This window comes from Heliangelus exortis, chromosome Z, assembly GCF_036169615.1.
Source record: "Heliangelus exortis chromosome Z, bHelExo1.hap1, whole genome shotgun sequence".
Classification (NCBI taxonomy): domain Eukaryota; kingdom Metazoa; phylum Chordata; class Aves; order Apodiformes; family Trochilidae; genus Heliangelus; species Heliangelus exortis.
In genome coordinates this window covers 36,826,177-36,838,408 of record NC_092454.1, presented here as the reverse complement: position 1 = coordinate 36,838,408, position 12,232 = coordinate 36,826,177, and the positions used below count along the sequence as shown (strand labels likewise).

General features: G+C 34.6%; 1 protein-coding gene across 4 annotated transcripts in view; it reads right to left on the bottom strand.

The window, feature by feature from the left end:
• PRUNE2 (prune homolog 2 with BCH domain) overlaps positions 1 to 12,232 on the bottom strand; it is a 132,985-nt gene that overhangs the window by 54,485 nt on the left and 66,268 nt on the right. For all 4 annotated transcript variants that reach the window (XM_071732064.1, XM_071732060.1, XM_071732059.1 and 1 more), the window contains exon 7: positions 659 to 817. In XM_071732064.1, coding sequence (XP_071588165.1) covers positions 659 to 817 — 159 coding nt within the window. The remainder of the gene's footprint in view (positions 1 to 658; positions 818 to 12,232) is intronic.

The following is a 12,232-nucleotide window of genomic DNA, read 5'->3' as shown; positions in this document are numbered from 1 at the left end:
TCATCGAGTCCAACTCCTGGATCTTTGCCATTTTGCTGTAAAAGCCTTATTATGAACCCTAAATAGATACTGTATTGAACTACAAGATCAATGCAAAATATGCACTATATAATTAGTCAGAATATTTACATGACACTTCACATTTAAGTTATTTTCATTAGTAAAAGAAAATCCAAATACAAGTAATTTAGCCACCTGTACCTAAAATCAGATTTGGATAAATGAACGTCTTAATAACTGGCTTCATTTGAGAGCTTAAATACTTAAGCAATAATATACACACAGATCAGTCAGATTAGTTATGGTCATTACCATTTGTGTTTGCTTGTCACTCACTGCCAAAGACTCATTTGTGTAAATAATTATACAAAACCAAAAACTTAACTGAAAAATCTTGTCTCTGCATTTCTTGTAATGATTTACTTTTTCTTTTGGGCTGGTCTGAAACAGTCATAAGTATCAAAGTCTTTCATTTTGCATCATAGAAGTAGTGCAGCCATTTCAAATAGCTACTCAGTCACCACTCAACTCATGCTACTTCTTGACCCCACTGAATTATTCAGCACTTAGGTATACAGTACTTTAAAAACACTTTTAATTTATTTTTTTTTTAATTTTTCAGAAGAGACATTATTAGAGTCTTCTTCCAAGTACTTACCTGATTGCCTAGCTCTAAGTTTTCCGAGTATACTGCTATCTGTCGCTTTGTTTGCTTCTCATCTAACAAACAGTTGGCCAAAATGACAAGTACATCAAACCCATATTTATCTGTGAATGTTTTCAGATCACCAACAAGACTCCTGTGTAACATGCAGTCCTGAAATATAACAAATTAAAAGACACGTCAGTGTGTTATCCTTGTCTTTTCATCCAAATATCTAGCGGAAACATGAAAAAGTTAATAAGCCAGAAATGTTAATAAGTATCAATGTCTGTAGCTTGCAACAGAATTCAATTATGTTTGTTAAAACAGCTATGCGCTAAAAAAGAAAACAAACCAAGAACCTGTATCACACCACAGTAATGGAATTTTATTTCTGAAGAACTCTAATATACTAAATGTAGGCTTTGCCTTCTTGAAATTGCTGCTGAAACAAAATTCTTACTTGCTCTGGCTACTTGCCTTTGCAAAGTTGCTTAAAGGTACTGGGCTACTGCTATTTTTTGAGGTTTTTTTTTTCCTGACAAAAAAATATTTCATTTAAAATCAAGTGTTAAAACAATTATGCTAAAGTGAAAAATCAGGCACTCAGAAGGAAATTGTGTGTGCTAAATTAATTTTGCAGCCCTTTACATGTATGATGCTACATGATTGCATACAATTTTACCATTAATTATTCCTTTAGATTCCTTTATTTCCTTTGAATTCTGTGCAAGTCTTGAAAACAATAACCCCACAAAATAAGGACAAAGTAAAGCAAATTAGTTTTAAAAGATCTTTGTGTCAATAAGAATGCTTATTTTCACACACATGCCTTACCAAATACACAGGAGGTAAACACTGCATTTGTTATTCCTAGTCTCATTTACACTTGGGCTAGCCCAATGTTGAAGTATCTAGATTTTGCAACATACATCCCTTTCTCACCTGGTGACAATATGCACAAAACTTACATATGTCAGTATAGTAAGTCCTCAGATCTGGTGACTGCCAATGAACAAAGCCTTAAAAATTTTATCTTGCTTATGTTTCTTCTATTTGTATTAAGATAATATTTGTCAGCTTCTTGCCAATAGTTTTTATGATGCTGCCAAGCTACAGTAACCCTGAATAAACAGCAGTTCATCATGAACACAACACAACTGTATATACAGATTGGCATTTGTTCCCCTGCATCTGTCTCCTACCTGATAAATTACTGTTTTGGTTACATATATACAAATACTATTTATTAATCAACTCAAATGTGTCCATGAAATGCAATCCCTCCCTGTAAAGTAAATTGAAACACAAAAAATCTTTTTATCAAATGCTTTGGAAGTACATTCTTTTCCAAGATTAGAGTTGAAGTTCCACTTTGATATTCGCATAACACCTAAAAATCAATTTTACATGAAATTCATGCAGACTAATGCAAAAAGTCACCTGTCAGTTTACTGGTGAATATTGAGAATATTGAGAAATGAAATCTGAGTAGGCATTTATGGTGAGAACTTACGGTGGATGAAGTTTGAAAGTCCAAAACAGTAACATTTTTCTAAAGACTTAAGTATCTGGCGCATTAGAAAAAGCATCAAACTGTGCTTAAGTTTGAAAAAGTTACACCAGTTATCCCATTCCTAACTGCAGTTAGGTTTTACTGAAAATCTATTTGAATAAAAAACTTGAACAAAACCAGTTTCAAAACCATCCCCGATAATACCTTATCTCAGCTACTTGCTCACAGACAAGGGATAACAGGGAAGGCATGGACCAATCAAGGATCTAGTCTGCACAGTGTCTTATGGCTCATTTAACATAAGGTAAATAAATATTAATTATAAAAAACATCCAGCTTGCAAGTTCTATGATGCTGTATAGCTTCTTCCAGCTGAAAATGCAAGGAATTAGAATTTTTTTAGAATTAAAATCATATGACTGAACTGGAAGTCTCAAGGAAGTGACATTCTCTGAAATATCAGCCATCACCTCCGACCACACTTGGCACTTGAAAAGTGTTGAGGAGTGCCAAAAATCCCACTTTGTGCAGTGTTTTGACAGAGGCATCTCTTAACATGACTACATACCTCACTCTTTCAAAGGAAAAATTCCCCCGTCACAACCATGGCCAAGTGGAGAACTAATATGTGCATGCAGGGCAATGTGCATGCAGAGAATATTTATAGAGTTCAAGGCCAAGGACCATTAGGGCACCATAAAGCAAGACTGTGAATGGAACAGAACAAGATGCAATGTTCACTTGCCAGATACTTGGTGGTGGGAACAGTCACCACAGCAAAGGAGTGGCACCAAATGCCATGCAATGAAAGGTCAGTTTCACCAGTCAGAGCAGGAACTGAGGAAATAAATGGCCATTGTAAAGCCCCTGAAGGTGCTAAAATCTGAATTTACCTTGTGCCCTGGTTTTTCTAACTTATACAGAGCAACACTGAGAAACTGATAGAACTGCGGGTGATTCAGTAACCTGTGGTTTAAGCAGGCAAGTTTCAAAGTATGTATCCATGGTGCAGCAATTAGACAAGAGAGCATCACATTGGCCACATTAATATGAACAATATTGGATTTGTACTACACAGGTAATTATCTGATCCAGCTCCCTGAGGTTCTCTCAGTTTCCTTTTTGCAAATTTACTATTATTCTGAGTATGTATATTTTCTATCAAGTTCTGAGCATGTTGATGACTGAGGGAAGGACAAAGATTAATCCTGAGCAAGCTACCCATCCCTCTCCTTTAGTTACAAGATGCAGAAGGAGATTGGTTATTTACGACATCATTTTTTTCTCCATGTATTAGATCCAGCTTGGCCTTTAGCCTGTCTTGTGCTACACATATATGCTGCAAAATAAACCTGGCCAGCTAACTGTACCAGAGAAGCTTGCAGGCAGCATCCACAAGCGATTACACCTTGTGCATCCTTGACTGTATTAGAAAATGCAGCAACAAGTGATGAGAGACTGCTCAGAACTGCATGGAAATAGGTTTAGGTGTGCCAGCACCGTATACCACACTGACAGAAAACATATTTAAAGCCAAAATGCATATGATTTGATGATTTAAAGTGTAAGGTATGCTTTACAGTGACACACAATCACATATAATACTGAGGAAGTCATTAAGGCATGTCAGAACACAGTCCCTCCCAGTCAAGCAAAACAATGCTGATCACAACTCATTTATTACTTTAGTCCATAGCCTATCAATAAGAAAACTTTCAAAAGAAAAAAGTCATTGTTCAGTAAAGGCATGAAACCCAAGACCTTACTCTTTCTTTGGCATGAGGAATAAGACACAGCATCTCACATTACTATTAGTAAACAACAATTAGTATTCAAATTATCCCTGACAATATAAGTTACTCAATTTTCCCCTAAACAGTCATATTAATAATAAAAAAATCTAATGTTTCTCTTGAATTTTTACTTCACCAAGTGCATCCAGAATGGAAACACAAGACAGACCGCATTAAAAGAAGAGGTCAAGAAGTAAATTTGCTGGAAAATGCATCATTACTCTACCTCATCATTTTTTCTAGTTGACTGGTCTATTAATCAAAACATAAAATTACTATTTTTAAAATAAGCAATGGTAATTTTGATTTTGTTAATCATATTATTCATTTAGCAATTTTCCCCTAAAACTCAGATTAATTCCACCCTTCCCCCCAAAGTTAAAAAAAGTGTATTATTTTAAACTAGTACCAACAAAATATTTCAGGTACTCCCTTCACAAGCATTCCAACATTCAAATAAATAAAAACAGTTGCAAACAAGAAACTCTTATAAATTACCAAAGACTATACATTGAAAGACATGGTAGGCATATGGACTCTTCCACAATTTTGCTAACCTAACTAAACAAACTGAATGTTTCATGTAGTTTAAATGCTGACAGAAAATAAATTATTTTTTTCAGAGTTGAAAAAATACTAACCGTTTCAACAGTTAAGATCCTAAGTCCCTAATTGATTACAAGTAGTGTAAAATATGCTGTTGAAAAATTCATACAGTAGGAAACGCACTGACACAGCCAAACCATGACAAAGGTCAGTCAGCTATTCATTCATTTTTTTCCATACTTCATACTGTTTTTCCATACATTATTAGCATGTACTGGCTCAAATACTAATTAATATTTGGATAGTGTGCAGCAGATAAACAACATATGTAAACATTGTTAGTTGTTGTAATGCCCTCTAATTAACCTATAACAAAAAGAAATTGACTGCAAGTATACTTGGAATATAATATACTTGAAATAAAACTAATCTTGTAGTAAATATACTTTGCAATATGTATACTAGAGAAATTTAGTATCTTAGCATTTGTAATAAAATAGTGCATTTTTTTTCTAGTGCATGTAAATAGTTTATAAAATTCTGCAATGTAACTATATGGTGAGCATTCTGAAATAGCAATTGATTTTTATCATCCAGGTAAACACAATGAAAATTTTAATTAATCCACAGAGTTTTAAAGGATTTAAATGTGACCTGTTTGGTTACGATGTACTCCTGTGGATAAATGATGTTTTATGTAGGCTGTATATTGTTATGAAACTTTTTTTTCTGAAACTCAATTTTCTTATAGGGATCTCTTTTTTAAAATTGAATAGTTAACTTGAATACAAATTTGGAAAAGAAGAAAAAAACCTCCAAGAAATATCCAAAGATAATTTGTAACCTCTCCATCTCTAGTAACACTTTCTTATACATGAAGCCAACAGACAATTACCCAAGAGATCAGTGTAAGTGTACAATACACACACTTCTGATTCTTTCAAGCTAACTGTGTCAATATTAACCTGACCAAATTAAGAACAAACTGTCTCTTTTGTTCTTCACACTCCTCACATGGAGAGCACAATATGGCTTTTGTCAGAGGTGCTCCATCATTTTGGCTCAAGGAAACTGTCAGTACAGTTTGGGATTCGTTATTCATGGGCAGATACCCTGATGGGTCTAATGAAGCCTTTCTGCTGACAACTCATTTGCTAAAAATACCCAGCCATCACAAAATATAAATGAGAAATATCACTGTATCCTATTCAAATTTGCACAACCAAAGCAATTATCACGATACTTAAGTTGATGCATACTGCTTCACACTGTACTCTCTAAATATTTCATGGTCAGTACTGCTGAATTCCAGTTTATTTATATGTGATCACTGATAAAACTTTATGACATACTTAAATTGCAATATAATAGGGTAAACACCAATGTTATAGCACACATGCAGAGCTAACAGTCTGTGTGCCATTTGTTGTAAATCCAGCTAATTACTAGAAGTCCGCCTCTTTATTAAAAAAGAAAAAAGGCAAGTAAGCAGCAAAAGGATGTTTTTTTTAATAAATGTTTTCAGGTAAGGCCATAAAAAATGGGAAAAAAAACAGTATAAAAACTACCGTGTTTATAGGACTCCAAAAACATGGACAAATATTTCACAATTTGACCTCTCTTTTCTATCAGCATCACTGGTGAAAACACTAAACGAAATTCACCATCTCTTCTGCATGGAGAAATTTACTTTTTCAGTTAATCATTTCAATCTACCAAATAGCAACTCTGCTGCACTGATATTTAGCAGCCTTCTGAAAAGAACAAAAGCAGCAGCTATTCTGCTTTCTTTGTGTTGCTATCTAGAGTTTCCAAAAAGAAGCAGGTATTAAGTCCTGAACAGAGCCTATGCTGCCCTGCTCCGGGAAGACCCCAGTCACAGCTTAGACACAACTTTAGACATCCCGAGCTTAACTTGGAAGGCAACTGACTTAGGAAATTCTATAGCATTGTGAAACACTGCATATTGAATAAAGTGGTGAATGCTTGTTCAGCAGTTATCTTGATACCCTCACTAGAGGTGACAGCTGTGTTTTTACAGTCTATTATTTTCAATAAATGCAGAATAACTAAAAAAAAAAAAAAAAAAAGAAAGAAAAAAAAAAAGAAAAAAAGAGCAAATAATGAAGGATTCATGTATAATGAAAGAAATTGTGCTTTGTTCAACACAAAGGTGTTTAGCCAGCTCCACACTAGAAACACTGCCTTTTCTACAGCACTGGTACTTTTTAGGATAGTGTCAACTATTTAGGAATTGAGATTACAGCTAAAAAAGTTTTACTTGCACTTGGCAGAAGTACAAATTCTGGGTATTCAAATTCAGGCTTGTGCACTTCAGTCAGTGTTTAACTTATGATGATGTCCATGTTTTTTTATGTATTTAGCACAGCACACGATTTCCAGGAAACACTGGAAAGTTTCAACTCATTCGTAAAGTTTTAAAAGAACAAAAAAGTTGCTCAGGTAGCAAGGCAAACCTCAGTTCCATATTCCACATTCTCAGAGCCAGCTGAGACAGCTTTGAGTTCAGAAGGTGGCGTACAGCATCGCCATGTATTTTAGGAGACACTGTGGTAACCATGCAAGGTAAGGGTATCGTTAAGGTCCATTTGGCTTAGAATATTCTTCCTCCACCTGCAACACCTTGGATGGTTTTCAGTAGCCAACACTATCACCCATCTGAAGGAACACAAATTCTTACCCATAGTAAGGCAGCCTACCCTGATTACTGAGGTGTACAGCTAACTGCCTGAAATACAACAGCTGGAAAATGCTCCCTGATATTGGTGAGGTCTCCACACCTACACTCAAAGAATGCAACAGCTCAGAAGGGCTAGAGATGAAGTCCTGTTAGGCTGCTGCTGCTACTGCATGAGATAAATATTGAGCAGGTAATGTAAAGACATAAACAAACACAGGTAATGGTGTGCATACTGTTGTGGTGTGCCACTGGAATGAGACAACCATGTTAGGTAGCCGAAACCTAAAAAAACTCAAGGGAAAAATGTTTCATGGTGGCACAGGAATCAAAGAAGGGATGTATATCATCTAGTCTAGTGAAGGAGAGGTGAAAGAGTTTATTTATTTCCATCTTAAAGGGAAGATATTCAGAGTGCTTGTAATTTGTCTAATGAGACAATGATGTTTTGTTAATGCGTGTTTTCTGTAGTAAGAAAATCAGGACAGATAGAGCTGCCATTTTTCAGCACTTGGACATAAGTCGTGTAAAACTTAAATTCAAAATTAATTAAAACATATAAATGTGATTTTCAAGCTAAGAGGCTTAAATGTCATGTCCTTTTTCAAGTGTGTCTTTAAAGCTGCCTCTGTAAAATAACTAAAGGGAGAAATTAGAAAACTTGCAATCTTCACAGTATGACTTTTGTTGCAAGTAGGGAACTATAGGGAAAGGCACTAGCACTGTGTTAAAACTAACTCCCTCCAGTCCAGTAGGTATGTAAATATTTTCTGGAACTTGCAAATCTCTTATTTTGAGACCAGAGGTATCTGAAGTGTAAAAGTAAGGGATTCCAGGGACCTGCTTATGCACCACATTTATAAGCAAGTATCAGCTGCACAAAGCCTGAACAAAATATATACAAAATTAAAAGGAAAAGTCTCCATTGTGAAGTTCAATATAGGGTATACAATCTAATACATTATTTACCTCAGAAATTTAGAGAAAAAGAAATACTATTTTTGAATCTTATTAATCAATAGGCCATGTGGACATGATACATGTTTTTGTTCACTTTTATATTATTCTGCTTTCTTATCCTAGGCAAAGAGCCTTCCACATGATTTTCCCATAGCTTGTAAATCAATTAAAACTAGGGTAAAAGACACAACCTAACACTCCAGTTACAAGGTTCATTTAATCACATACAATATTTGATTTCATTGTTGACTGACTGGCAACAAGCAAAAGGCTGGCTTGCCAAAGTGATGAATTAAAACATAAGAAACATCACAATCATATGTACATTGGAGAGGAGCTGTCTATTTTAGCCAGCTAAATCTCAGGTGTAAGGTTATATGTAATAATTCATACCTTAGAAAATAATTCCCATGCAAACATGGTATCACAAGAACACATTTCTGGCTGTCAAGAAAATTTCTGGCAAAATTAATCAACTATTCATCCATTCAGGCTCTTTGCATACCCTTGTCAAAGAGGGAATACTAAGATTTCTTTCCTCTTCCACGCACTCATTGCAATGGTTTATAGAATCCATCAAGCTTGAGTTGATTTATTGAACTGTCTCTTAGCTCAGCAGTATAAATATAGCAAATGAACTGGTAACTTCTCAAAAAACAGCAGTGATTCAAAAATATCTGGTTTATTTAATTCCTTCTAACTTCAGATTAGCAATGTCTTAAAGGCACTGACTTGCATTCATTAGAAGTTCTATCTGTAATTTTATACCAGCATATTTTGTTCCTTTCCTTTTTAAAAAAATTTTTTCAACATTTTGACATTTGACAAAGCTATTTTTGATTTACAACTGATGCTAGAAACTACTTAAATCTTTACATCTTGACATTAGCTAGTATGCCTCTATTGCTTGTCAACAGAGCTCAGATTTAAATACAATATTGTCAAGTACTTTTTTGAGAGCCATCTTCTTCCTTATACTGTGAATACTGAATAATATTTACCCACTTTAAGTCCCCACCTATTTCTTTAATTACATAGACAACTTTGCATGCATATTCAACTGTTTTTGTATTTATCTAATCCTGTCACTAGTAATGAGAATAGTTAAGGCACAAAAAACAGATACTCCAAGCCGATTGAAACACTGTTTAAGCATGGATTTTATCACTTAGCATCGTCCATTGAACCCCATGGAGCACATTTATCACTCACCAGCTTTGCATTTTTCTTCATAAAGATATATGACCTTTGCCTATTAGATTTCATTAGCGGGGCACCATACAAGGCTCCTCTGCAGATGACAGGATAGAAAGCTAAACAACCTCGCCTGAAGGATTTGTGAGAACAAGCCCATCTTCAATCTTTGTCCCTGGGAGGCACTTCTAACACCTGCCAACCACAGCACTATCATCAGAAAAACATTTAGAGATTTATCTTCAGGCTGGTGATTATAAGAGATAATTTGTTTGGAGTATGGATAAAGTTGGTCTAGCATAAACAAACTACAAGCTCAAATTATACGATGAACCTCATTAACTATTGATTTAACCACTGCAAATCTATGAACAAATGTTGTATTATAATGTTAATTCTTTCTGAAGACATAATCAAGGGAAGAAATAACAAAATACAAAGGCAGGATGGTGAGTTATTCTTACATGCACTTTTAATGCTTGGAGCTTAAACTGGAAATGGAGACTTGATTCATTTTAAGAATGACAACAGAATACTACTGCTGTTTTCCTATAAACATGCACTTTTGTCTGGCAAAAAAATGTGGTATATCTCTTCATTTGCTGTCACCATAGCAGGATGAAAAAATGCGTTCTCTTCTACTTTCAGGAATACTTTTTTTGTTTGTGGATAGCTAGACTGGATGTACTGCTAAAACCACTTTCAATGCAGGAATCTAAGCAAAATTGTAAATGTAAATTATCAAAGGCACAGGGGCTGAAAAAGGACATACACATTTATATCTTCTATATTATATCTATCACACATCCTCCATGTCTGTAATAAGAAATAAGTTCTTTTTCTTAGTCTTTGAAAATTACTTTAATTCAAGCTAATAAATCATTAGCCAAGAGCGTATTTAGAAAGAATGTAGCTGAGTTAGTCCTGAAGGACTTTTTTCTTTTTTCTTTTCTTTTCTTTTCTTTCCTTTTCTTTTCTTTTCTTTTCTTTTCTTTTCTTTTCTTTTCTTTTCTTTTCTTTTCTTTTCTTTTCTTTTCTTTTCTTTTTTTTTTGTTTGTTTTGTTTGTTTTGTTTTTTTGGTTTTTTTTTGTTTGTTTGTTTTGGGTTTTTTGTTTTTTGTTTTTTTGTTTTGGTACAAGGGAAGCCAACACTGTCCCCTCTTTGGTAACTGAGAAACCTCTGAACAGGTCATTTGGAACAACTTTTATTTAGTACAAATGTTTTAACATTAATATAGACTAACAGCAACAATCTGTAGGATGGAACTAGAAAACCTGCAGCTGCAGCAGGTAAAAGAAGAATACAATTCGAAAATATTTTGTGGGATAACATTATCTCTCACCATACATTCCTCCTTAAAGAGAATGGTATTTAAGATGAAAATATTAGTAAATCTGTAAAAAAGCCCCCCCAAAAAAGCCACAAAACCAAACCACAAAATCTTCTAAGGAATACTGCCTTTCAATCTGAGTGTTTCTCAAACAGCAGTGCAGCTACGCAGATGCACTCAGACTTGCCTCTTTCCTGGTTTGGGTACCAAAATTTTTAGTAATTTATGATCAAGTCTCTGAACTCTCTTTAAGTTGTTCATAGGCTAAGCAGGAATTGTAAATCCCAAGTTGCTGCCTTTTAAAGTTTTTACTTTTTTATTCCCCTCATCACATGAACTTTGATAATTTATATAACGATCTCACAACGTCAATGCAAGAATAAACCACAGCGACACAATTGTTGAAGCTATTTCAATCTACTTACATAGAAGGCCAAATGATTTTGCAAGAGATGATTTTGCAATCTAGAATTTTAAAAAGTGGACCACACCTATTGATGCAGGCACATCAGAGATTCATATCCATGGGAGCTCCAGACCTCTTTCTCCCATTAAAAATCCTGCTTTGACAATGATCAGCTGATAATATATCAAAAGAACCATTTGTGCAGTATTCATATCTATCACTTTTAATATATTCTAAGCTGTTAATGTGTCAGTTTCTCCTTGTTTCATCAAATTTAAGTAATTGCTGAAACCTTCTACAGTCATCTCTTTCTCTGCCTTTCTAAATGAGCTGTTTGTTTCCTCTGTTGATCTTTTGATTGCAAACCATTTTTCTCAAAAACTGTACTTCTTCCGTTCATTTTCTTTACTCCAAAATACAGCTTTCTCCCACAAGTTTTCTTCCTGTGCTGGAAATTCTTAATTTACACTCTTCTTTATTTTTCCTATAAACTATCATGAACTCTGTTCCCATTTCTAATTTCTCATTCTCCTTCCTACTGCAACTGAATTCTCAACAAGAAATGCCAATGGTCTTCAAGAATTTAGTTTCCCCTTTTTATAACTTTTTTCTGTTGACCCAAGTATCTCTAATTACAAATATATTTTCCCATTTAGACAAAATGCACTTTGATTGTACCTCTTCGCATTTATTACACTTCTATCCTTTGGTTCCAAATAAAAGTTTTTCTTTCAGCAGCACATATCCATGGCTTTGAAATCCTCCACTCTAACTGGGATCTCAGCATATCAAAAAATACAAATAGTAATTATTACCTCAAGTTGTTCACTCTGCAAGCCTGGATGAATAAGCTAATTCAGAATCACACAAACTGGAAGTTAATGGAAAGCCTCTAGCTGGCTTCAGAGGATTTGGCAGAAGCCACTGATGTAAAGGTAAGTACCCTCCCAGTCAGTTCCCTACACAGACTATATTCATGCTCTTTCTCAGGCACTCGAGCCCTTTCAAGAAGTAAAAGTTCCTTGATAAATATGTAGATATTTTAAAAATGCATTTTGACTTCTTTTGGTTAACTCAGTTTTGCACTTTATGCTAAATTTCTGGCATCTTGCTTGGCTGCCCATGCTGCCTTGGTGATGTGGATAA